The sequence below is a fragment of the Lactuca serriola genome, chromosome 3, assembly GCF_051521515.1.
Source record: "Lactuca serriola cultivar US96UC23 chromosome 3, Lser_US96UC23_V15, whole genome shotgun sequence".
Classification (NCBI taxonomy): domain Eukaryota; kingdom Viridiplantae; phylum Streptophyta; class Magnoliopsida; order Asterales; family Asteraceae; genus Lactuca; species Lactuca serriola.
The window spans coordinates 61,701,183-61,728,637 of NC_136410.1; the positions used below are offsets into that span (position 1 = coordinate 61,701,183).

Consider the following 27,455-nt stretch of genomic DNA (forward strand, 5'->3'; position numbering starts at 1 on the left):
CACTTATAAGGCTAGACTGGTTACAAAGGCCTCTCTCAAATTCCTGGAGTGGACTATGATGAGACCTTTTCTCCAGTAGCCAAGATTAAGTCTATTCGGGTTCTGTTAGCCATAGCTGCATTTCATGACTATGAAATATGGCAAATGGATGTCAAAACCGCTTTCCTTAATGGAAAGTTGGCTGAAGATGTTTACATGAGTCAGCCAGAGGGTTTTGTCAGCAATGAGTACCCTAATAGAGTGTGTAAGCTTGAGAAATCCATTTCTGGATCGAAGCAAGCACCTCGCAGATGGAATCTTTGCTTTGATGAAAAGGTCAAGGAATTTGGCTTTTCTAGGAGTGAAGATGAGTCTTGCGTGTATGTCAAGGCTAGTGGGAGTATAGTTAGCTTTTTGGTATTGTATGTGGATGACATACTGCTCATAGGAAATGACATCCCAACTCTGCAGGAAGTTAAGTCTTGGCATGGGAAGTGTTTCTCTATGAAGGACCTAGGAGAAGCTGCCTATATTCTAGGGATAAGGATCTTGAGAGATCGGAGTAAAAGACTAATTGGACTTATTCAGAGTACCTACTTGGATAAGGTGCTGAAGAGATTCAGCATGCAGGACTCCAAGAAAGGAGAGTTACCCATCCAGAGTAACGCCAAATTGAGTAAGACACAAAGCCCTAGCACTGAGGCTGAGATAGCAGAAATGAGTCGAATACCTTATGCTTCGGCTGTAGGATCGATCATGTATGCTATGACGTGTACTCGACCTGATGTAGCCTTTGCCCTGAGCATGGTTAGCAAGTATCAGGGGAACCCTGGCAAGGCACACTGGATTGCGGTAAAGAATATCCTCAAGTACCTACGGAGGACTAAGGACTGGGTCCTTACCCTCGGTGGGAGTGATGACTTGAGAGTTGTAGGGTATAGTGATGCTAGACTAATAGGGATAATTTCCGCTCTCAGTCGGGCTGGGTCTTTACCCTAAACGGAGGAGCAATTTCTTGGAAGAGTTCCAATCAAGAGACAGTGGCTGATTCAACTTGTGAATCAGAGTATATTGCAGCTAGCGAGGCGGCAAAGGAGGCAATATGGCTGAAGAACTTCATTGGAGATCTTGTAGTTGTACCAGCTATTAAAGAGCCAATGGAAATTTTCTGTGATAGTGAAAGTGTTGTTGCCTTAGCCAAGGAACCAAGGGATCACAAGAGATCCAGACACATCGACAGAAAATACCATTTTATCAGACATCGAATAGAAGAAGGACTCCTCATGGCAAAGAGGGTATCATCGGATGAGAACCCAGCAGATCCCCTCACAAAGGGACTGACTCGGGTTAAGCATCTCCAGCATGCTCGGAGCATAGGGCTGAAGGATGATATTAGATTTAGTAGTTAGATAACCTCGAAATTTGTAAAGTGTAATTGACATTAGATGATGAATAAAAGGTATTTTATTTATGAGTAAAATGTTGCTATCTCTTGTCGATCGTTTACTATATTTCTTTTGCATGTTTTGACTTCCAGAATAATTTTGTTTGGTATAACATATTATTCAAACCTCCACAGTCGGTCATATGTCGGAAGTAGGTATGAATCAAGACTGACATGATTGGTTGCAGAGGTCTAAGGTGTTGGACAAGGCTACAACAATCATGAGTGCTCATAAGTTCTGAGCATTGGACTCAACCCACGCTCACTGGAATCACTTCATGGAATTCTATCTCGAGTGATCGTGAGACGGTAATATCATATAAGTCTTCAAACCTAGAGATAAGATTTGTTACTTACAAGTTGGTTATGCATTGATTGTACGAAAACGCATTGGTAACTCGATGTTATAAAACGTGCTTTTGTGTGTAATTCAATGATTGGTAGAACAAACATATGAGTTGAAGTTTATCTGTTCCTTCTTGGATTAAAATCTGATATCTGGGCCCCTCGATGATTTTGTTTTGACCTATGTACCGGGCCCGGTCAGAACTAAGTTAATGTGTTCAATTAAGTTCTTTGTCAAACAAATTGGAAATCGGGAAACAAACTGTTGGACAATAAGTAAGACATTGTTCCATGTATTTGTCCGACTGATATCTAGAACAGAGGATTATATGATCACTTATCTTAAATGGCGTATCAACATCTTCTCAGTTCCGAGAGACCTTGAAAGAGCTACGATTTCTGGTCGGTTCCTGAAGTACTGGAGTTATAGTTATTAGACTTATCCAAGTGGGAGACTGTTGGATAAGTTGTCTAAGTCCATAACTATTTCGGGTCAGTACTTGACCCGACCCGGCATGGTCCATTTGGGTTGCATGGCACCATGCAATTGGATAGACTAAATGAGAGAAATAACACTTGGAGATTATTAATATATTATAAGTTCTAATATATTGATAATATTATTTAATTAGTTTGATTAAGAATTAATTTAGAATTAATTAAGTGATCAAAGGATAACTAATTAAATATATGGGTTGATTATGTAAATCATTCATATCTTGTATAGTGGGCTAAGAGGCTCCATGGATTATCAAGTTGGGTTCCACCCATAGGATGCTCCATGGGAGTTACAAACCCATGGGTCATGGAAATGAAGAGTCGTGACACATTAGGGTTTACATGGTGTAACCCTAGATGTGTCAACACTATATAAGAGTCCCATTCTCCACCAAAATCGGCTACACATAAGAAACTAGAGGGCTAGGCCGATTTCAAGAAGTGTGTATTCTCTCAAAAGTCTTTCCAAGAGCATTTGGTGTTGTGTGAAGCATTTGAGGCATCACACTTGGGGTGCTAGGCTCACAAGGTTTCAAGGAACATAAGCAACAACAAGGTAAGTTATTCTATCTTTCATTCAAGTTAAAATTGTTCCCCATGTATGCTAGATAGGAATATAACCTTGGAATTCAACTTTGCATGATAATTAGACAAACATAGATCCAAGGTTATTAGGGTTGCATGTACACTTAGGAAGTGTTAGAATGCTCAAAACCCATCAAATGGGTGGTGCCCAACTTGATTAACCTTAATTAACCTAAAAATTTAACCATTTGTCCAATTTGACACGCGATTGGGTTGGAAACCCTAATTTTAGATATGTTAGCTTGGAATTATCGAGACCCGCGTTTTGGGTCATTGGAATTGAATTATGAAGTTAGCCCGATCACACTATATGATTGACCTATTAGATTGATGGACTTAATGGATTAATTCCTTAATGGGTTAAGTGTTTCTAATTAACCCTAATCATCATTTTATGTGAAAATCCTAATTGTGTTGGGTTTTGAGTTGAGCCTTATAGTTGGTCCTAAATGTTTGGATTCTTGATGGGCCAACGAATAACAAGTATATGGACTAGGGAATTTGGATGGGCTTTAGGGTAAGGCCCATATGAGGGGTTTGGGCCCAATTTGGAAAATTAGGCCATATGTTGGGCTTTGGTTTATTGTTTGACTTTTGGGCCCTTGGAGTGTGAGTTTGGGACTTGGGCTTGGATTGTAACAACTAGGAATTTTGATGCCTTGTAAACATTGAACAATGATAACAAATGTGAAAACATGTAAGATGCTTATTCAATAACAACAGAATTTCAATCAAACACTTCATACAAGCACTGCAAATAGTTAACAAATAATTGAAAACCCTAGAAATCCTTGTTTAAGTCCATTTTGGACTAGGATTTCCTTATTGGGCCCAATGGACCAATAAGCTTCCAATTGGACTATCTTGGGCTTAGAACTCTTGAATGAGCTCTAATTGGACCCACTTCCATATATTTTAAATATTTTGGGCCATATTGGGCCTAGAATGAAATAAAATATCTAAATGGACCTTATTAGGCCATAACTAACCTAATTTAGCCCTAATATGTCATAAAAATCATATTTATATTTATTTGGGCCAAAAATCACCTAACTTAACCATGAAATGGGCTTAATCATTCAAAGCCCAAATCTCCTCTCTTTCCCTCTCCATTTTCGGCCCAAACCCACAAGAGAAAGAGGAGTTGACTTTCTCATTGCCACCTCATTTTTACATAATGGTTTTCCATGCAATTCCCATACATCCAAGTAAACATCCCATCAATCTTCTCTCTTCCTCTCTCTCTCTCTTTTCTTCGGCCGAGAGCAAGAGAAACACACACACTTCACAACCAAATTTCTCCCTAAACCACTCAAGAATCATCCACTCTCCTTCATCCAAAAATCTCGAAATTTCTTGTGTTTCAAGAGGCTTTCACCAAGTAATTCATCATCTAAGGTAAGTTGATGACAAATCAATGATCTAACTCACTTCTTTTCATCAAAAATCATCTCTTAATCCATTCAAGTTCATGATCTTGCATCTTAGAACCCACTAAGTTCGAGATCCATCCAAGGAACTTGCTAGGGCCAAAAATAGCACCAAACTTCTCCAAATCTTCTTCAAAACTGAAACCACAACTCAAGGTGAGCTTCATACCCCTTTCTATTTGGTTTTTATGAGTTTTCTGGGGGAGAATACAAGAAAATGTGTAGATCTATGTGTATATGTATGCTATGTGTGATTTGATGCATGTATGTGTGTGATTTCATGTGATTTGTGATGAATATGTTACCAAAAAGGGTGTAAATCCGAGATCTAAGACATGAGAAAGGAAATAAACATAACTTAAGCTATTTTACACTAAACAAGTCAAGAAAAATAGTTTATAAGGTTATGATGAACATACCTTAACATAAAACCCATTTTTGGGCTTAAAATGTCAAAAATACAAACTTGGGGTAAAAATCAACAAGTCACGGCTTCTTGAAGGTTAAAAGGGGTCAAAACAGTTTCTATAAATATTTTTCTGAATATTAGAAATTTCAAGGGACTTAAAATGTAAAATTTTAACCTAATGGGCTAATTATGGGCTTCTCGGCCCAAGAAGCCTCAAAATGCGAAATTTATAAGTTTGAGGGGCTGGAAATCTAACTTTCTGTAAAAAAAAGGGGGTAATTAGCATAACAAAATGTTTATAAGGGTCAAAAATGCTTTTCATTATCAAAAAGGACCAAAAATGCAAACTTTTTAGATTTTGGGTCAAAACTGTAAAAGTTGTGAAAAATGGGTCCTTAGCCGAGAATCACTATTCTAGAGGGGCTGAATCTGTCAACTAAGTAAAATTTGGGTTAAAATCATGTTTTCATCAAATAAATGATACCAAAGTGTTAAGAAAAGTGTTTTAAGGACTAAAAATGAAATTCTTTTATATAAAGGGACCAAAAGTGTTATTTTTATAAAAGGAGGGTAATGAAAAGGACCAAACTCCATTTTCAAATAAATTAATTCGTTAATAGAAAATACAAGATCCACGACTACCGACGAAACGGAAAAACAAATACACTATCAACAACAAATATCGTTACAAAACGAATTGATTCGGTCTCGAATCAATAACAAAACAAAATTGATAAACCAAAGCATTTCAATAAACATGCGATAACTATGATGAACCAACTTACAAACTTTGGGCTTAGAAGTTTCAAATCATGCTTGTTGGGCCTTGCTAGCCCATTAACATGATCTTTGGACCTAAAGGGAATATGCTTACGTGATATTGGGCCTTCTGTGACCCAATTCCACGTAAAAGGACTTTCAATAGCTCTAATGTGCTATTGGGCCCTAGTGGCCCATTAGTACTGCTAGTGAGGTCGAGAAGTCAAATGCGAGTGGGGCCAAGTGTCTTTCGCATTCCTGATAGCCTTGAATAACTCATGGAAATAAAGGGACTTCGTACTCTCCTATCTCCTCGGTTGTTGGACTTATGAGAAATCAAAGTAAACAGATTCAGGACGATAAACAAGAGTAATCATGGTGGGTAGATTAAGTGAGTAGTAACGGCCAACGCCTTTAAGGATTGTTCGTAAACTGTAGTTATAAACTAGTCATTTCTTTAATGCGTGATTATAACAACTCACAACCCTAATTAATCCAATGCCACTCGGGTAATCAAAATCATTCGACGTATTGGTATAACAATAGACAAGACACTGTATTTTATGTGTTGGGAAAACATCGGGTTTTCCTGGGAAGTTCAACATTTTCACTTGCGTGATTTATACAAAAGTTTAACAATTATACATGTTTTGAAAATCAACAAGCATATATTCACAGATCTTCACACTTTTTATAAACAATGATCTTTTCAGAAAATATCGGATTTTCTGGGTTTTACAAACTATACAAAATCATTTTACTACAACATTACTTATGAACTCACCAACATTTCATATGTTGACGTTTTTTCCAAAATAACTTGTATTCTCAGGTAACAGGTAAGCCGAAGAATAAGTATCAAGTAATGTCATGATGTTTAGCTTAGATTATCTATCGGACAGTTTATGTTATGAAATTGTAATGTCTAAAACAATGTATTGTATGTAAACAATATCAGTTGTAATATTTCAATACATGGTGATGAATTATGTTATGATTCATGTATATTCATTGTGATGGTATTCAATTTAAGTCACAAGAGCCCTCGGACGTTTCCGTCGTCTGGTTCGGGGGTGTGACATGGATCAAGCTAGGTTGGGGGTAAAGTAGACTTTTTACCCCAAGCATGGACTTATGGTTATGTATTGGAACCCAATTATTAATTGGGTGTTGTTTTGATGTTGACGGTTCGGGAATCTATCATCCAGCAGCTAGAGTTTTATCTGCGGGACTTCAGTAGTGTGAGGTGATATACCTTCCTAGTAGCAGTGGGTCTAAGGCACTAAGGTCGGCCTACTAGTAGTTGTTTATAATTAGATGATTGTATGTGTTATAATTCGCTGGTATACCACTATCTGTTATGAGTATGTGCCAATATGCTATGATGTTATGTGATAAGGGTAGGGGTGAAATTGTTGGATTAATGTCTAAGTCCATAACTATAATTGGTAAGACTTGACCCGACCCGGCATGGTCCATTTGGGTTGCATGGCATCATGCATTTGGATAGACTATAATGAGAGAAATAAGACACTTATGGTTATTAATATATTATAAGTTCTAGTATATTAATAATAAGAATAATAAGATTATTTAATTAGTATTGATCAAGAATTAATCTAGGATTAATGAAGTGATCAAAAGAAGACTAATTAAATATATGGGTTGATTGTGTAAATCATCCATACTTGTATAGTGGGCTAATGCTCCATGGATAATCAAGTTGGGCTAAAACCCATAGGATGCTCCATGGATGCTCCATGGTGTATTTGAACCCATGGATCCAAGGAAATGGAAAGTCATGACAATTAGGGTTTACCTTAATTGTAACACTATATAAAGATCCTATTCTTGACAAAAATCGGTCACTAGTGTGTGAATATGAAGGGCTAGCCGATTTCATGAAGTGTAGATTTCTCTCAAGTTATTCCAAGTGTATTTGGTGTTGTGTGAACCATTTGAGGTGTCACACTTGGGGCACTAGGCACTCAAGCTTCATGAAGACTTTCTACATGAAAAAGGTATGTATTCTATCTTGTTATATCCATTGTTTTGTATGCTAGATTAGGATAATACCTTGGATGTTCATATTTGCATGTATAATAGAGAAAACATAGATCCAAGGTATTTAGGGTTGCATGTACACTTAGGAGTGTTAGAATGCTCATAACCCAACAGTGGTATTAGAGCCTAGGCTTGTTTTCTTGTTATACTTGCAAAAGGAGTTGAAAAAACGAGTTTTGATGTTGTCTGCCCAGCAGACTCGCCGAGTCCAAGGCAAAAAGCATCCAACTCGCTGGGTTGGTTCGTGCACTCGACGAGTTGGACCCCCAGACAGCATAAATTCGACTTTTTTTGCTGGAATTGGACTAGGAACATTACCCTAAGATGTTTTTGAACTTATAAACTTGTTTTTGATGTGGTAATGTTCATGCTAATCCAATTTCAAAGATAATTGTCAATAGATTCATGTTTTTCATTAGTTTAAGGTTTAGACTAATTACATGAAAAAGTTTGATTTGAATTATCTTGTTCTTATGAGTTGCTTAGATTAATAGAAAAGTTGAGTGAAATAGTTGTTTTCAATCCTAATTAATCTAAGAGTTGATTCTAAAATGTGTTTTTGTAACTTGTCCTCAAGTTATATGAAAAGTCACATTTAAGTTTCATAAAACTCATAAAAGTTGGCAATGGTTACAAAAGATGAAGAGTCTTGTCCTTAAGTTATGGAGGTTCAAGAGTCACTTCATTAATAAATAAATAAATAAATAAAGTGTAACCTTAATTAATTCCATAAGTTATAAAATAAAGAAAAGTTAATTCTTTTATTAGTTTAAAGTCTTCCATAACTTGTCCTCAAGTTATGGAACTTGAAAAGTTTTTGGATTAAAACTACTTTAAACACGTAAGTTATGGAATTAATTAGTTTTGAATAGTTTCAAAACTTGCCCTCAAGTTTTGGAATTTGTAAAGTTTTCTCTTATGAATACTTTAATTCCAAGTTAGCCCTTAGAATTTTAAAGAGTTAAAATTCAACCCTTATACTTTATAATATTATAAGTTAATAATATATATATATATATATATATATATATATATATGTATGTATAAGAGTAAAGTCAGTCTTACCGCTAGTACGCCTCATTCACGAAGCCGGTCTATAAGGTGGGTATAAGGTTGTTGCCTATAAAATGGCAACTTAATGGGTGTCCACTCTCACCCACCGCTTGCTTGACTGGTGGAGGGTCGTTAGCCGAACGAGTTTGACAGGACTATAATTCTCCCTTCATTAAAAGTATTAATGATAAATACTAAGTAACTAAACCTTTTATAAATACCCAATCTTAGTTACTTAGGAAAATGTGAATAAGGTGCTAATCCATGAAATTACACTTTGCACTTTGTTTAAGTCAGTTAGTGGAGCGTGTGTGGTTAACCGGCACACTAACTCGTATTTAACAAGGTAGGCAAAGGGTAACTTAATGTTTATCATAGTATCGATGGAGCGTGTGTGGTTAACTGGCACATCGATTGAGGGGTAAATACTTAAGGGTACCAAGTAATTTGCATGGTTACTTCACACCTTGTTTTGTGATCCTCGGCATCCCAATCACAAAACCTGAAGGGCACACTCGAGATTGAAACATGCCATTGAACAGTTCAATGAATCTCAAAGATCTAGGAGTTTAAAAAACCAATTAAAAACCTAATAATACATTTCGTTTATCGTGGTGGAAATTGGTGAATCGTCATTCACCTACCTTCAAATATTTTATAGCTTAGATTACGGCATACCTCTTCTAAGTTATAAAATAGTTTGTTGGGTCCTAGCCTTAATATTTCATATTGGGTGTCATATTAAGGACTTACGATCAACTATCTTGAATATCTCCCAAAAGATATCTGGTTTAGACATTTATGATCTTCCCAAATCTCTTGAAACAAGCTTTCATAAATGAAGATGATGTCCCATGGAAATCATACTTCTTTCACCTCCTCTAATTATTCTCCCTAACCCACAAGTTCAAGGTCACTCAAGCCCTATTGGCAAGGCAAGGTCTAGGTGTGATCACATTTTGGAGATATAGTCACATATTGACAAGCCGGGAGAGTTGGGTGTCAAAGTCTTGAGAAAGTTGGTGGTTCAATCACTTTCTAAGTCACATAGTGAGTTCCTTTGGGACACCTATGAAACAGACTATGACAAGACCCTTAATGATCTTATCTGTTTGTTAAGATCAACTTCCTTAAAACTTGATGAACATTCACAATAGTGACATAGGAAATCCAGGAAAGCATTCTCTTCCCAATGGAAAGGGATCGGCCATAGTCAACTCGGTTGACCAAATGGTAAAGAGAAAAGCTAAGTCTGTGATAGTCCCGTGTACTATTATCAAAGGCTCCATATGTTTATATTGCCAAAGAAAGGGGCATTGGTTGCGAAGCTGCCAAATTTACCTAAGGATGTAAAAGTCAATAAGTTTGACTCTACTTCAGGTAAAGTCCACTATCTAACTCTGTTAAGTTCTATTCTGAGATTCCTGATACATGATGTGACTGGGTCACATGGTGATGTTTTAAGAATCAAAGAAAAGTGAAGAAACTTAAAGAAAGAATATGCTGAATCTGATCGCATAGATGGATTTTTATCGCGTAGTTTGAAGATCGGATTCTTGAGCTACTTCTTAGGAGTTATGAGATATTGCTTAGGAATAGATAACAACAAGTTTTCATATGGATTGTAAGGATAAGTTTTTCCGCAAAGTTTTAAAATAAAAGGAAATTTTTGATTTTATTTATTTTAAAATATCCTTACAATGGCATTTGAGAAAAAAATTGTTGCTTATAAGATTCCATTAATAGCAAGAGTGGAAGTATGAAATTGATTCTTTCATTTGTGGTAATGTCTAAATTCACCAAATAAGGAAAGATTCTCATCACCCAAGTTTCAATTGGACCGGAACTTGGAATCATGCAAGTTGTATAGCATGATGAATGAGAACTTTCAAGTATTGGAAAATTAAGACTAATTACTTGTTCACATGGATGTGTGAGTCAAGTGAAGGACTAAGGGATCGCGTACACATTCTTGTGCACTGATTAAGTCCACCACAAAAGATTGATAAGACTATTCGTCATGATTTACTTTAGTTCAGTAAATATGGTTATACTTACAAGCATAAGTGTAATTTTGAGACATTGGAAAAGGTTCCAATGTAAGGCAGAGCGAATAAGAAGAATCAAATTAGGCAGAAGGATAAAAGTTTCTCAAATCTGAAAAGATGGGAGAGTACTTTAGTATCAGTTTTTGTGATCATCTTAATGATTAAGAAACCATATCAAAGTTAGTTCTCTAAGGAAATCTTAGTGTATTCTTATGACTAAGAAGAGGAACTTGAATTGTTGAAATGGTTAAATCAAGAAGATGAGTCATACTTCGTTCCAGTACAAGTCTTAGAGTCATACTCCAAGATTGTAACTTGATTGGCATGTCTTAAAGAAGGTTTAAAACACTTGTCAAATGTAAGAGTAAAAGTGTTCTACTCTTGTACATTTGAAATTGGTAAGTTGTGATGTTTTGGATAAAACAAAGACCAACTTAGGCCAATTTTGTGAAGTGTTTGTCTTGATTAGAATCCACACTATCTCTTGAATAACTGACAAGAAAGTCTTATATGTCAAGAGGACAGTGGGAGTCTTAAAGGTCTTGAAAGTCTCAAGAACTAATCAAGAATAAAACCTAAAGTTCTTCACTAGCACATGACTTGAGGTTTATAACCTATCGTGTTGACATATTTTGTGCCCATTCCAGTTAAATTTGGCTTTGCATATGAGTTCTTAGAGTTCTCAATTAGTTGCACAACAACTTGGAAGCAATGGCAGGCCCTTGAGCTGCCAGGTGGTAAGAAATTAAGATTGAGTTCAATCCATATGAGTTTGGATTTGTCATTATCCCTCTCTTGTGACTATGGTTTTGACAATTCACATGGATTAGAACACATACACCAGCAAATCTAAGTGTCATAAGGTTTCTCTCCGATTCATGAAAATGATGGTGAGGAAACACTTTCACTAAGTAGATTTTAGCTAGATAGCAATTGTGATATTTGCATTCTCAAAGTCGTTAGTGGAGCGTGTGTGGTTTACCGGCACACTAACCTGGACTTGCAAGAAGTGGCAAAAATGGTCTAACCATTATGATTACAGCATCCCTCTTCATAATTGTTTAGACACACAAGTGTGCTATCTAAGGGAAGGTGTATGATTTTGATAAAGTCTTATCAAAACAATCTAGCATCAGAAATCTGAACTTTGGTAAGAAAGTCAATGAAGTTTTGATTTCTAGAAGTCCAGCTGATTTCTGAGTACATGTCAAAGCTAGTGGGAGCATAAGTGTTATGCAAATAATCATGATGTTAGTGGGAGCATGATAATTATGATAAGTATTGCAAGTTAGCAATGTTAATTATAGAAAACAAAAGGTTTTAATTGGGAAAAGTTGTTTTGCTATAATTAAGGGAGAGGAAATTATACTTCATCTCAAATCTATAAGCTTAGATCGTGAGGTTTTAATCATTTAGTCAAGGATATATATATGAATTTCATGTTGGAATGGTTCAACATAAGGAAATTATGTATATGGGTCCATTATTTGTGTTCTAAAATTCTATTATGATTACGACATCCCTTTTCATAATCTGAATTATGAGAACTTGGCAAATTTAAATGGAAATATTATAGCAAAAGACTGGTTTAGTCTTTATGTGAAACATCATGAATCGTGTCCCATATGCTTCGGATATAGGATCGATTACATGTGCTATATTCATCCTTTCTAAAATTTTCCAAATGCCTGGGGCATTAAGAAGGGAAAAGGTTTAGAACTGGATATGACTAAAAGGATTAAACAATTGTCGAGGACAATCTAAGGTTTACCAAAGATTGGGTGCTCAAGGACAGTTGGAAGTATAGTGATAATTCTAGAAGGACCATATTGACATAGTCTGTAAGGAGGCAAGTCTTGTTCAGAAGTGATAGTCAAAATGGAATCTGGTAATGTTTCAAAGTTAGAATTTTCAATATGTTTAAGATTAGGAAACTTAATGCAAGAAGGATGTTTCCAAGGAGTTGATCTCCTTTGGAATACTCTGTAATGATTGTTGTCAAGTGTTTCTGACTTTGTGCATAATCATTACAAGAGGATCAATGCATATAAGTTTAGAATCTAACAGATTTCAGTAAATGACATGAATTTGGAATTCTTGTATTTGCAGTAAGGATTTGGGAGTGTGAAAAGAGAATCATTGAAGTTATGTTCAATGGATCTAGTTCACAAAGTAAAGATCATAGACAAACATAGTATGCATACTTGGTGTATGGCATGACTAGTGTTTAGAAAACATAGTGTACATGCTTGGAGCATGGGACAACTATTGTTTTAAATTCAACAATAAAGTTGATAGCTGAAACAGTATACAATGAATAATGTGTAATCATATGGTGATAAATAAAAGGTGTTTTATTTATGTTCATAGGTTTTGATACCATATTGGATTCAATTATTATTGTGTTTCACTTTGCATGTTTTGACTTCCCGAATAAACTGGGTTATTCTTCCGGAATGACTAAGTTATTCAAACCATCCACAGTCGGTCATATGTTGGAAGTAGATATGAATTAAGAATGACATGGGTTGGCTTGTAGAGGTCTAAGGTGTTGGACAAAGGGCTACAACACTCATGAGTGCTCATAAGTTCTGAGTATTGGATTCAACCCGCGCTCATTGGAATCACTTCATGGATTTTATCACGAGTGATCATGAGACGATAATATCTTATATTCTTCAAACCTAGACATATGAGTTGTTACTATGAGTTGGTTGTACATTGATTGCACGAAAACGCATTTGGTAACTCGGTGCTATAAAACGTGCCTTTGTGTATGATTCAACAAGTAGTAGAACAAACCATATGAGTCGAAGTTTATCCATTCCTTTTACCTTCGGGATAAAAGCGATATCTGTGGGCCCCTCGATGATTTGATGATGACAAATGGAAGTGCTCGGCCGGGCCAGGACTGATTTGATTTGTTCAATTAGTCAGTCGTCATAAATCGGAAATCGGGAAACAACAAATGGACAGAGAGAATGATTATAATCCATGTCTCAGTCCATATGATATCTAGAATGGAGGAATATATGATCCCTTATCTAATGGACAAGTCATTGACAAAGGTCAGAGTTCATCGACAAGGTCAGAGTTCGACAGAAGCTTTTGAGAGCTACGATTGCCAGTTGGTTCCTGAAGTCATACGCAATAATAGTTTTAGACTTATCCAAGTGGGAGACTGTTGTATTAATGTCTAAGTCCATAACTATAATTGGTAAGACTTGACCCGACCCGGCATGGTCCATTTGGGTTGCATGGCATCATGCATTTGGATAGACTATAATGAGAGAAATAAGACACTTATGGTTATTAATATATTATAAGTTCTAGTATATTAATAATAAGAATAATAAGATTATTTAATTAGTATTGATCAAGAATTAATCTAGGATTAATGAAGTGATCAAAAGAAGACTAATTAAATATATGGGTTGATTGTGTAAATCATCCATACTTGTATAGTGGGCTAATGCTCCATGGATAATCAAGTTGGGCTAAAACCCATAGGATGGTCCATGGATGCTCCATGGTGTATTTGAACCCATGGATCCAAGGAAATGGAAAGTCATGACAATTAGGGTTTACCCTAATTGTAACACTATATAAAGATCCTATTCTTGACAAAAATCGGTCACTAGTGTGTGAATATGAAGGGCTAGCCGATTTCATGAAGTGTAGATTTCTCTCAAGTTATTCCAAGTGTATTTGGTGTTGTGTGAACCATTTGAGGTGTCACACTTGGGGCACTAGGCACTCAAGCTTCATGAAGACTTTCTACATGAAAAAGGTATGTATTCTATCTTGTTATATCCATTGTTTTGTATGCTAGATTAGGATAATACCTTGGATGTTCATATTTGCATGTATAATAGAGAAAACATAGATCCAAGGTATTTAGGGTTGCATGTACACTTAGGAGTGTTAGAATGCTCATAACCCAACAGAAATAGACCCCATAGCCGGTTGGAATAAACCGGAAGGTAGGTTGGGCACCCAAATATGCCTGACAGGGTAGGTTGGGCACCCAGATATGCCTGACAATATGATTATGTTATGTGATTATGTGATAGTGGTAGGAGGGTGAAATAGACCTGGTAACCGGTTGAAATAAAACGGAGGGTAGGTCGGGCACCCAGATATGCCTGACAGTATCTTTATGCTATGTTATTCTGTGATAGTGGTAGGAGGGTGAAATAGACTTCGTAACCGGTCGAAATAAACCGGAGGGTAGGTCGGGCACCCAAATATGCCTGGCAGGGTAGGTTGGGCACCCAGATATGTCTAGCAGGGTAGGTCGGGCACCTAGATATGCCTGATAGGGTAGGTCGAGCACCCATATATGCTCCGCAATACTCGGTTGGATTAGACCGAAGGGGTAGGTCAGGCACCCAGATATGTCTGACAATATGTGGTTACGTGGTATGATGGGGGAACTCACTAAGCTGCGTGCTTACGATTTTCGGTTTTGGTTTCAGGTACCTCCCGTTTTCAAATAAAGGAGCTCGGGACGATCAAAGCGCTTACATCTATGTTTTCCGCAATATGTGATTTCTGGGAATGAACTCTGATAAATGTATTATTTGAACTGCTTTGAATAAAGTTAAAAATATGTTTTAGTTATACTGAAAATAAAATTTTTGGTCATGAATTTTGAGATATTACACTATGATTGATGCTTTCGTCTCCATATGTTGTTACCTAGTTGGACAACCACAACTGCACAATATACACACTCGATGCATACACACATGGCATGCCATGTATTCAGTTATTGGAGAAGAGAAATGAGGAAGAGAATGATGGGAAGTCGTTCAAGGAAGTGGGTCAAGAGTATTGTCTACATGGCAAGGGGTAACTAGGTTAACCCTTCATAATTCCCAAAATGACTATTTAAACTCAAAAAAGTCACGTTATGCCCATATAAAGCCATAAAATAAGTTTAGGGACTGATTACATCAAATTCGGAAACATTGTAGGGCTACATTGTCATTTCCCTTAAAGATATTGTTCATTTTTTATATATTTGTTTTTTTATATAAATTTCTAAAAATGGAATAAAACATTATTGATCATCACAAGTTCAAGAATCCAAACAACAATACATAGTCACTTACAAATTCCATAAATTTATATGACATAGTATACTATTACAAAGATTAATAATATTTAAAGTATATAAGCCAACTAATCTTCGTTCAAATCTTCTTCGTTGTATCGTTATGAGATTGTTGTTATTTTTGGTGATGTAAGATTTATATTATTCATACACGCATTAAATTCGAATGGATGTAGCAACATTGATTTAAAATGTGAGAAGTTGTAATTAGGCATAACATGAAAGCTTTCCGGTCAAAGTTTGGTACAACCGTTGTTGTGCAAAATACTGATTCTCAGTTCCCATGTTGTGGCAAAGGCATTACCACGGCGTAGCGGATCCAAAAATCCTTGTTTCGGTCTACGATTTCGTATGCAGAAAGGAAAACCATTACTATGTCCTGGCAAGGATATTGCCACGCCGTGGAAGCAAAAAAAAGCTATAAATTATGGGTTTTGTAACCCTAATTTGAAGGTCGTCTTCCACCAACTTGGGGAGCAAGATATTAGTCGATTCCAAACGTTTTTGAAGGCTGAAAAACAGCTTTGAAGTGTATATTTGAAGATCACGAAGGGAATTCTTCAATTTACTCATTTCGGTTTATTTTATATCATGTATTTCAATTCCGAATTCGTTAGATTCTATTTTCTAGTCATGATTCAAGGCTAAAAACCTTATTGCTTTCATTAGATGTAGATGAGCACTAGTTAATATGCTTTGATTTTGTTAGTTGGATTATGTGAGTTAGATTCTAACTTGTGATTTGATTGATTGCTTCACCTTTCATGTTAAAATTATGATTTTTAATTCCTATTGTTGAGTTATGTGTAGTTAAGAGGACTAATCTAATTACATTAACTTGAATTTTAATTAGTCTATGATCATTAAACTGTTAGGACTAGAAATTGATCATATGCTAGGGTTAGGTAATATTAATTGTTGACTTTGATTGTGTTAGAGAGTATTAGTTATCCATGATATGCTTAGATTGATTGTCATGACCATTGATAAGGAATCACTATATCATATCATTCACAGTTGAATTTAATTATATGGTTTTGTATTCACTAATTTGCATGATCATTGAAATTAGATGTTCATTAATCATTAGAACTAGAAAATCTGACCAAGATAACTAGTCATAAAATTCAATAACCAACTCATTAATCTATTGCATACTAACGAATCAAACATAGAAAACTAGGGGGATTCGAAATCTAGTGGAAGTACTTCAAGTATACTACTTTAAAATCACGTTATTTGATCTTTGTTTGCTTAGTTGTTTGAATTTGATAATACTAAGTTTCTGAACTTGTAAAATCAAAAAATCCCTATTTATAGTATTTTCTTTAGTTTAATTATTTTCTTATTTATTTGAACCAAAATCATACATGTTCCGTGAGAGTTCGACTTTACATTTACTATACTATTACACGACTATGTACATTGTCTATTTGTGGTTAACTGATTTAGATTAGACATTACTCATAAATTTAAGACTAATAGTGCATAATTAAACACGTCATTGTGCATATATATATATATATATATATATATATATATATATATATATATTTAAGACTAATAGTGCATAATTAAACACGTCATTGTGCATATATATATATATATATATATATATATATATATATATATATATATATATATATATATCCCAACAGTAAGCACTTCCAATTGTGCAATCTGAATGGGCTAACTAAAACACCCACCGTCCGAGTAGTTTGAACATACACATTTAAAACCCTTGCAGTGTTAATATAAAATGTTTTAGAGTTTAAAAGTTGTATGAATAACAAAAACGGTCCGAATAAGTATTCTAAATGTTTAGTTGTTTAGAAATATGTGAGGTATCATAACAAAGGTTCAAGCACCCACAAGTCAGTGTCTTCTAAAAGTCACTGTCATACCCCAACGTTATAAGCTTTCAATTTGAACAGACATCAATATCAATATGAGTTAGAAAATTAGACTTCAGTCTATATGTGATTAACCATGAATTAGGAAATTAGACTTTTGGTCCATTTTTATTATGTGGTTATTATTACATAATTATTTATTATTTGATTTAATAAATAGGTCATCGTTTGGCCTTTGTTGTTTTAGTTATTTTGTTTGTAGGTATCTCAAATATATAAATTATGCAAATAAGTTTACATACCAACATTTTCTATTAATTTGTTTCATCAAAAAAATATGATCAATAAACTTGTTAAAATCAAGAGAGATAGAGTCTTAATCAATTGAATGAATATAAAGAAATTAAAGAAATCACGGTATGATCCGGTCTAAATATATACACGATTCAAACAAAATCTGAGCATCCTTACCTATTTTATCAATTTTAGTATCAAATTTATTTTCCGGTAATTCACAGGGGCGAACCTACATTGAAGGGAGTGGGGCACAACAAAAAATTAATAATAATTTTTTTTTTCAATTATAATATATTTTGACCCCTTCAAAATAATATATATTTTGACTTTTCAAAAATATTTTACTGCCATGAAAAATGTTATAATTTTTTTTTTGCCCTTTTTTCAAAAAAAAAATTAGTCCACCCTTGTTAATTCATAAGTCAAATATAATTTGTTTTATGCTTTTATGTTCCGTCAATAAGGTCATCCGTTATACCCACCACATACCACATATGTGGTGGGTGCCACATCAGCACCACATTCCACTACCACATACATGGGGTATTTACCACTAAATACACCACTCCACCTCATTTTTTTTATTTAAATTTAATTCAAAAATACATTAAAACACCACTCCACCTCATTTTTTTATTTAAATTTAATTCAAAAATACATTAAAAACATTTTTTTAATACTATTTTTCCATTAAATTAAAATACCAAATTACATTAAATAAAAACTAAATTAATTGAAATTAAAAAATAAAATAAAAATAACAATCAAAATAAAAATTACATTAGTTAATTTAAAAAAAATTAAAAAAAAAACATTAAAAAAACTAAAAATTTCAACCATACATAAAATAAACTACCCCCTACGCCTACGTCGAGTTCGAACCGACTCTTTCATTGCTAGAAAAAGTTCCAAGTCTTCGCCCTCAAGGTCGTCCGCTTTCATTTTCAAGATTTCCATATCGGTTTTTGTTTGGAGTGTCTCTTGTGCCTCTTGAAATGATGTTTGTGCTTCGATCATTTTTTGTTCCATCCGAGTCATCACCTCGGCCTTCGTTTCTTGAAGCTGCACATATCAATCAAATTTATCGCCGAACATATCCATAACACTAGAATTCGAAGATGTTGACGCCGCTTTTTTTGCTTTATTTCTTCCAACGGGCCGAGGAAGAGGTTGGTCGGTTTCAAGATCTATCGGATCGTCGTTGATGTCGATGTGTGTTCGGCCGTCCGATTGTTGAGAAGTTCCATCGGGGTTTCTCGAACGCTTTGAACCGGAAGATTGGGAACTTCCTTCCGTTTGCTCTTTCCATTTTGGGGAGTCTTTCAATTTTAGCCACGGCTTCATATACGGAAAAGCTTTGCGTGTAGGCGTTGTTTTTTCATATTGGTCCATGGCCGCCTTGAAAACATCAAAATCGTTCGAGCCGCTTTTGCGTATGTTTAGGAGATTGTTGTAGATTCCTCCAAAATCGGTGCATTTTAATCGAATATCTCGCCATTTCGACGTAATTTGATCGGCATTTCGAGCTTGACTTTCCATTAACTCGTAAAAAATGGCTCGGACTTTTTCCCAAAAACTTCCGTACGTCTGGCTATCTCCTACAATTGGATCTTCGGAAGCCGCCACCCATGCCTCCGCTAACTTTTCTTCTTCTTCTTTTGTCCATGGGACCCTTTCTTGGTTGGTAGTGGGTCGGGCCGGTTTTTTTCCTTTTTTCTTTTTTGGTTGAGGTGGTGGTGAAGGTTGCGTTTCCGGAACAAAATCCGGCGAAAGTGGTGGTTGTGAGCTTGGTGGTTGTTGTTGTTGTGACGATTGTTGTTGGAGTTGTTGTAGTTGTTGGAATTGTTGAAATTGTTGGTATTGTTGTTGCATTTGTTGTTGTTGGAAAGCCGGAAAAGGTTGATATTATTGTTGGAAAAGTGGTGTTTGTTGGATAGGGGAACCACTTTGAAGTAGATTGATAAAACCGCCTTGAGGTGACTCCATCGTCGGGAATTGTCGAGGTGTTGTGTCTAACGCAAAAGCGTTATCGGGTTTGCGATTTCGGTAGTTTGGAGGGGTATTTTGGTTGGGATCCATGATTTTTGGTTGTGAAGATGTAGTGTGTAGTTTGTGTATAGAGAAAGAAAAGAATGGTGTAAAAAATAAGGAATAAAAGTATGGTATTTATAGGTAAATAAATTATTTATTTTATTTTATTTTTTTTATAAATCTAGCCGTTTAACAACGGCTACACAAGAAACGGTCGAATTCTTTGCGCATCGGATTGGTCGTTTGCATTCGTTGTCCGGGCCACGGAAGGCCACGACCACGACCCACCACGAACCACCGGGGTGGTGTGCACGGCCGTGGTTCGTGGCCAACTAGACCACGAACGACTTCGTGCAATGTACACCGGATGGTCTAATGGTCATAACTTCCGCGGTACCAAAATTCAAGAATCTCAAGTGCATCCATTTTTTATTAAAACTATATTCGCATATGCAAGGCCCAGACCTGTTATCGCTCCAATTCTAATGGAAGCATCTTCTGATGATTTCTATTAAAATATCTAAAGTGTATCCATCACTACTATAACTCCGTTGAGAATGAAACAGTCGTCTTACATTTATCATTAATATTCCATGTTGGGTGGCTCACGTATCGTAATTCGGTGTGTATCATTAAGGAAACAATCTCTCTTAGTCGGTGTAACCCAAACCTGGTGTGCCCTTTTTCTTGAATATTCCTAGAATCGATAAATTGGCCATTCAACTTGCAAAAATCTAAGCAAAACTTTGTAGTCTCCCATTGGGAACCTTTTAAATCTCTCATGATCGACGTCTATCTGCTGTTATTTTATTCAAATAAAATACAGAATATAGAATATAAATTCTTTTATACATTAAATTTAATAAAAACTACTTATTTTTACGCGAAACACTCTCTTATGTTCATATAATTAAGTAGCGTGTTGTAATTTAATGTGATAAGCATCACGTCTAGACATTGTCGAAGAGAAGGCGGAACACCAACAATAGAACCAAGGGTTGGAAATAAATTTCAAAGGCGTTATAAAAAATAAATTGTGACAAAAAGTAAAACAAGAGCCGTTTTTCAATCTACTAAATTGTGACAAAAGTAATCTCCCCTGTTCTTGTAACATGTAATAGTTCGCTTTTTTTACTTATCTTGCTAGCTACTTGCTAATCAAAATAAAATATACATTTGTCGTTTAAAAAAACTAAATATTTTTTTTTTCAAGATACACAGAAAATTCAATGTTGTTATAGAATACATAAAACTAAGTTGTAATAAAATCAAATAAAAAACATTATTAAGGTATTTTTGTAATGATAGAATGGAATGACTAAGAATGAACAACTTCATAGGATAATCAAGATAATGAAATATTTTATTACATTTTATTGTCATGTTTGGTTGGCTTAAAATAATAGATTGGGTCATTCGAAAATATTGTTTTTTTTTTTTCGATAAATATAAAACTAAGTAGAGTAAAATTGATAGAGAAAAAAAATATATTAATAATAACTAAATAAGGATGTATTGTTAAAAACGAGGGTGTTTGACAAAAAAAAATTGTTGCTTATTATCTTATAACTTATTTGCTTATTAGTTAATAAGTTAACGTATAAACAAATGACTTGTTCACAGTTTGTCACTGCTATAAGCTGTTTTTATCTAAATATTTTTTTAGCTTATTACAATATAGATCCAGTAAAGCTGTTTTTATCTAAATATTTTTTTAGCTTGTCACAATATAGATCCAATAATAAGCTAATAACTCATTTGCCAAACACCCCCCCTAAAGTTGCATTTGATTCAAAATACATGTTATATGTTTAATTTAGAAATAGTTAAAAAGGTATTGTCTATGATATAAAAAATTATACATAAAAAACTAGATATAATTAAATCTTAAAATATAATAATAATAACGATAAATTATTTATAAAAAAAACTAAAAGTAATTTATAATTATAAATCTATATCATTCCATTCCCCCCAAAAAAAATATAAAAATAAAAAATAAATAAAGGTTGAAAATCAACCCATTTGCATTTCTTGGTTGGTAACGGAAAAAACTCATCAAAATTTTGTCCTTATTTTGTCTTTTTGTTAGAGTATGGTAAGCTAAGTTGTACAAAAAGGGCAACAACTCAAATCAAGTACATATGTTCTAAAGTTTACATTGTTTCATGATCCAAAAAAAACTTCTCCAGGTATTCATAAACTCAAAACCTAAAACATTATGCAGATGAAATACATAAAAACAACAGAGGTATGGCATTGGTATAAACTATATCCCAAAAAAAATGTAAAACTATAATTCTGTTTTCCCCTCTACCTGTATCACACTCTGTGCAACCGCAATAAAAGAATCTATAAATCTTTTTTAAACACCTAATCATCAGGGTCCATTTCAACATCTTCTTCCAAAGAAGGCGAATCATTTACCTTGCTTTCATTTTCAGAATTCATTTCCTCTTCATCTACTTCATCATCATCAGGCTGTTCATTCTCACTTTCTTGTAATCTGGATTTAGTAAAGCTGTCTTCAATCCACTTAGGACACGTATTTTTCCCAGGTTTTTTGGAAATAGTACAAGAACATTCCGGAATTGGATGGGAGAGGAATGACATCGGCTTTGAGTGAAGAAGCTGTCGTTCTAGTCCTTCCTCTGCCAGGCTGTCATTTAAATGTTTACGTGCTGCTAATGTCCAGCTTCTTTTCGGAAAATAAAGATGATCTTGTGTAGTGTTTAACAAATTTGCAAGAAATTTCCTGCCCATTTTAATAAGAAACTTATATTAGGATATGGTGTAAACACACCACGGAATGGAATCTCGAATTCCGATTCCGTCGGAATGTCGGATTGACGAAAAAACATGTACTCACCTGTCGGGTCGATAAGTTCTTGCGGATGCCATCTCATAAAGCCGATGACCCATGACCAAACTTGAAAAATCAGGGGACCCACTACCATCATTATGAAACCCGGGAAAAAAAGCATCGGATTCAACTGATACAACATAATCAAGGGCATCCCATAGCAATCTATGAGCTGTATCCCTTAAATCAATTGGTGAAGGGTCTGGCTCTGAATCTTTTTCAGCAATCCAACCATACCAACCTTCTTTCTCATGTTGATAAATAGGGCGGTCTGGGGGTGGTGGAAGGGGTCGGGGACGAGGGCCCGCCTTATTCCATTCCTGTGTTGAATCCTTGATGGTTTTTTTTGGAATGGAATTGAGAGAGTTGGAAGGAATTGGGGTTTCCTTTCCTAATAGTGTGTTTAGTTCGTGTTTATGACATAAATTAGAACGGTCAACTAAGTTTGTGTACATGGCTCGGAGAGGAATCATGACCCGTTGACCACCAAATGTTTCAGAACCTGCCAAGTATATTCTTGTTGTTGGTGGGTATCCCATAGCTCGTAGAAGAAGCCCCACCTGAAAAATTAATGATATATAAATTAAAGATTGAATTACAATAATGGTCCCTGAGGTTTGTAAATTTTTGCAATTTTGGGAACTAAACGTACAATTTTGCAATTCTGGTCCTAATTTGATGGTTTCATTTCAATTTTGGAACTTTCTCCAACGGTGTCAAAATTCACTCGTGAAGTTGTGCATGTGTGTTGGGCATGAGGGTAGTTTCGTCATTTCCCTTTATATTATTATCATCAAACAGCAAGAAACTACAATGTATAATTACTTATAAGTTGTAGTCAAGTTAAATAACAGATAATTGTGAAAAAAACAAAAACAAAAAAGGGTCAATTTTGGGATCTTTACTTACTAATAAATAATATTAGAGGGAAATGACAAAACTACCCTAGTGTGCAACACAAGTGCACATCGTAACAGTGAATTTCTAACACTGTCTGAAAAAGGTACCAAAATTGAAATGAAACTATCTAATTAGGGCCATAGTTGCATTATTGGAGGTTTAGGTCCCAAATTTGCAAAAAATTACAAAACTTAGGGACCATTCTTGTACTTTACTCTAGAATACATAAATACCCTTATATATATGAATATTATACCTCTTCGGGCATGAGTGGACATGAGCCGTTTACTTTTCGAATAAATGAGTCAACGCTGACATCATCACGGATAATTTTCTGTTTGATCATTTGTGCCCTTCTGTACTGAATAAGTTCAGTATGGATATCCTATACAAAGATAGATGACATCAGCATTTTAATTGTGAAATTAAAATTAAAAACAAATGCTGACCTGGAAAAGCTCAGCACACCCCTGATAAGCCAAGCTATCTCTTACTAAGCCAGGATGATATGCAAGATAAGGTTGCCCTGAAGCACGTAACCTGCAAAAAAGATGTTTTGCTCAAATACTGGTGTAATTAGGAGTGAAAAAAAAAACAAAAAAAAGGGCAAATTGCAGAGAATAGCAATGTACTTTATCTTTTACCCATAAAGGGAAATGACTAAACTACCCTCATGTATATTGCTTATATTAGTTAATTCACTTACATTTTACTACCATTGTGCTTTATTTGTTACAGATTGCTATTTTCAGTAAGAAAATGCAAGTATGTTGTTATTATGGAAAAATAAATGTAAGTATATTGTTTCTATGGGTAAAAAATAAAGTACATTGGCTATATTAGTAAAAAGAGTAGAGTATGTTGCAATTTCCCAAAACAAACAGAAAGATAATTTAATACTTGCTAAATTTGATATTGTATAAAAAATAAGATAATTTTTAACCTTTGCACGATGAGATGTGCAAGTGATAGAATTTCAGGGCGGAAATGAAGTGCATGAAATGCTACCCGACATCTGAGCCTTTGATATTCAACAAATTTAGATGAGAGAATAGGCTGATAAGAAAATAGAAAGTAGAACTTAAATAAATATGATTTGACAAGTTATTTTAAATAAAGAATCATCCAAAAATATGTTTAGAGGAATACCTGTAGACAACCTCCATCCATAACCACTAATCCTATAACCTTTGACTTTTTTAACTCTGGCAACAGTTCTTTAATGTAATAATCAGGAGAAGCTGATTTTTTGGGCTTGAAAGTAGGAAATTCTTTGCGTTTTCTTGCCTCCTTAAGCTTAGTAGGCAGATTTTTCACAATGATTACATCATTATTAAGAGAGGTTATGAATTGTTCTTCGTTGTAGAGGTATGAAAAGCTTTTAAACTCAGAACTGCAGGGAATTATAAAGGAAATTAATAAATGATTAAGAGTTAAAAAAATAAAATTGAAAGATTACTGGCTAGTTTATGTTTCCAAGACTAACAAACATACCTGATGCCTTTTGAACTTGTACTTTCTTGAATCTCTGGGATGACCAGAGTAGCATTGAGAAGCCTGGATATGGCAACAAGATCACAAATCTAGAAAAATGTCAAGCCCATATAAGCTTTAAGAAAAAGATTATGAAAATACTAAAGTAAAACTCAGATCCAAACATGAACATACCGAAGATCTGATTTTCTCAAATTCACCAAAAATTTTGGCATATATGAAGCCATTACTTTGTTCAACTGGAACTGCAATGTGAAAAACAAGTTTTAGTAACAGGGAGGAGACAAGTACATGTGGTAAGACAATGTAGAGGCATTATCATTACCAGGATATTTACTTCTAGGGTTTGCATATGGCTGCAAAACCTCTAAAGACTTGACCTTTTTCCACAACTTTTTAGATCTGACACTCTGTAGTAACCAAAAAAAACATATAACGCATAGAAGTACAAATACCATTTAATATCATGTCATGCACATATGTAGAATTACAGATTAAAGTACAAGTTTTACCTGTTTCCCCACAACATCTATATTCAGATCCTCAATAAATCGTGTCATCACACTGTATTGTACTAGCTCCACACTTGTATTTGCAAGAAACATGTGCACTAACAAAGACAAAAATGACAAAACCAGGCCCCCAAGTGCCACCCATTTGATTTTGGATCTGAACATCATAAGGATCTTTAACACTTCAGAAGGTTGTTACTTGTTAGTTGTTACAGTTGCACCAGAAGATGAATCCAGTGTCGCCAAATCATGGCTGCAAATACAGAAAGAGGTATAAAAAATAAGACAAAAAATGTTTGGCTCTGAGTAATATGATCCAACATCAAGCCACATTCTTTTGTCAGGTCATTTTATCAAGTAACATGTGTGCTACAAGACCCCACACGCAAACATCCTCCAATAACATTACACCAGCTACTATGACCAAACAAATTGGTTTCAAACCGACAAGAGTTTCCTTTTACACTTTTCCAGAAACACACTGTATATGATCTGAAATTGATTCGCTATTGGATTTTGGTCAACATGCATCGAATTTGTAAGAATCATCCATGAAACTGGCTGTTAATTACAGTTTCAATTTGGGATGGGGTAATAGAAAACTACCCGCTCAAACTAATTCACTAACAGAGGTAAGAATACTTCAAATGCCTAACTAGCTTGAATTTTTTAAAGCGCCAACATGGCATTGTTATGACAACTTCCCGAGGTCACTTGTTGATGTAGATTCAAACTTAATCAAAGAAATCACAAAATCTACGAAGAAAGAAACTTTAGTTCAATCAATGTAACAGCTCGACTATATAAGTTGTGAATACAAATTAAAACACAAAATAAGAACTGATTCGATAATTTTACAATTGATTACCGTTTCCAAACTACTAAGTATCTGATCGATAAGCAGATCTGAAATTTTGTATCACACAGATGCAGCGCGTGTTTGTGATTGTGTTTGAACCTGAAATTCGGAGAAACAGATGGATTTTTGATCGGAATTTACGGCGAGATGGACGGATGATGAGTCGGTTGTCGAATGCTGCGGTGGTCGGAGAGTGACAGATGAAGCCGAGGAGTTTTTGTGTGTGTGAGAGGGGAGGGACTAGGGAGGGGGTGATTGTTAAGAAAGGGAAAAAGGGAGGGAGTGAATTGATGTTGCGTGTAAAATTGGATAGCGACCTCGTTAACCCAAATCTAACTTATACTATAATTTATTCTTAATTACAATTACGGAAAATTCACAACACTGTTGACTTTTTCTTTCCTTGTCTTCTTGTGTCTAAAACAAAACATTATACTTTTGTACAAATTACCAAGAATAATTAATTTTAGCTAAAAATCATTAATGTAAACAATGTATTTTGTTTTATTTTACGATCGTAATCGTAATATATAAGTTGATTTGACCAAAGTTGTGCAACACAAATTAAGATCTTCACCTATAAATTTCCTAAGGGAATATCATTTTAAATTGGATTCGACCTTAACTAAACAAAGATTAGTACAAACATAATCATTATATTTTTTGGAAATGACGAAATATATAAAAAAAATAGTATAAATAGCAAAAGCTAGAACAAGTGCATAAACACATATGTATACCCTTTTATAATACCCTTTATTATCCCTATGTTTATACCAAGTGAAGGATGTAAAGATAACATTAATCTAAACTGTGGCAAGGAAGGAACAAATATTGTTGAACACCTTGTTATTTTTATTTTCATTCATAAACACTATAGTAGACAATAGCTTATCGTAATGAATATCTCACA

General features: G+C 34.8%; 1 protein-coding gene across 3 annotated transcripts; it reads right to left on the reverse strand.

Annotated features, from left to right (window-relative positions):
• Positions 1-22,022: 22,022 nt before the first annotated feature.
• On the reverse strand, positions 22,023-26,814 carry LOC145092430 (protein EMBRYO SAC DEVELOPMENT ARREST 30-like). 3 transcript variants are annotated; one of them, XM_079030368.1, is made up of 11 exons: positions 26,642-26,814; positions 25,684-25,936; positions 25,497-25,581; positions 25,346-25,416; positions 25,172-25,260; positions 24,827-25,070; positions 24,621-24,733; positions 24,127-24,217; positions 23,934-24,062; positions 22,784-23,337; positions 22,023-22,669 (listed from the first exon to the last, which is right to left on the reverse strand). In XM_079030368.1, the coding sequence occupies exons 2-11, from the start codon at positions 25,849-25,851 to the stop codon at positions 22,288-22,290; spliced, it is 1,926 nt and encodes a 641-aa protein (XP_078886494.1). In that variant the 5' UTR covers positions 25,852-25,936; positions 26,642-26,814; the 3' UTR covers positions 22,023-22,287. The 3 variants fall into 3 exon arrangements, with proteins under 3 accessions (XP_078886494.1, XP_078886496.1, XP_078886493.1); XM_079030370.1 differs by having other exon boundaries at positions 25,172-25,234; positions 26,552-26,814; XM_079030367.1 differs by having other exon boundaries at positions 26,552-26,814.
• Between the last annotated feature and the right edge of the window lie 641 nt (positions 26,815-27,455).

Excerpts from the sequence above, each read along its gene's own strand:
- LOC145092430 (XM_079030368.1), bottom strand. The coding sequence starts at position 25,851 with ATGATGTTCAGATCCAAAATCAAATGGGTGGCACTTGGGGGCCTGGTT. Across the intron at positions 24,218-24,620 it reads GCACATCTCATCGTGCAAAG|GTTACGTGCTTCAGGGCAAC; the intron begins GTTAAAAATTAT and ends TCTTTTTTGCAG. Across the intron at positions 22,670-22,783 it reads AGAACTTATCGACCCGACAG|GAAATTTCTTGCAAATTTGT; the intron begins GTGAGTACATGT and ends TAAAATGGGCAG.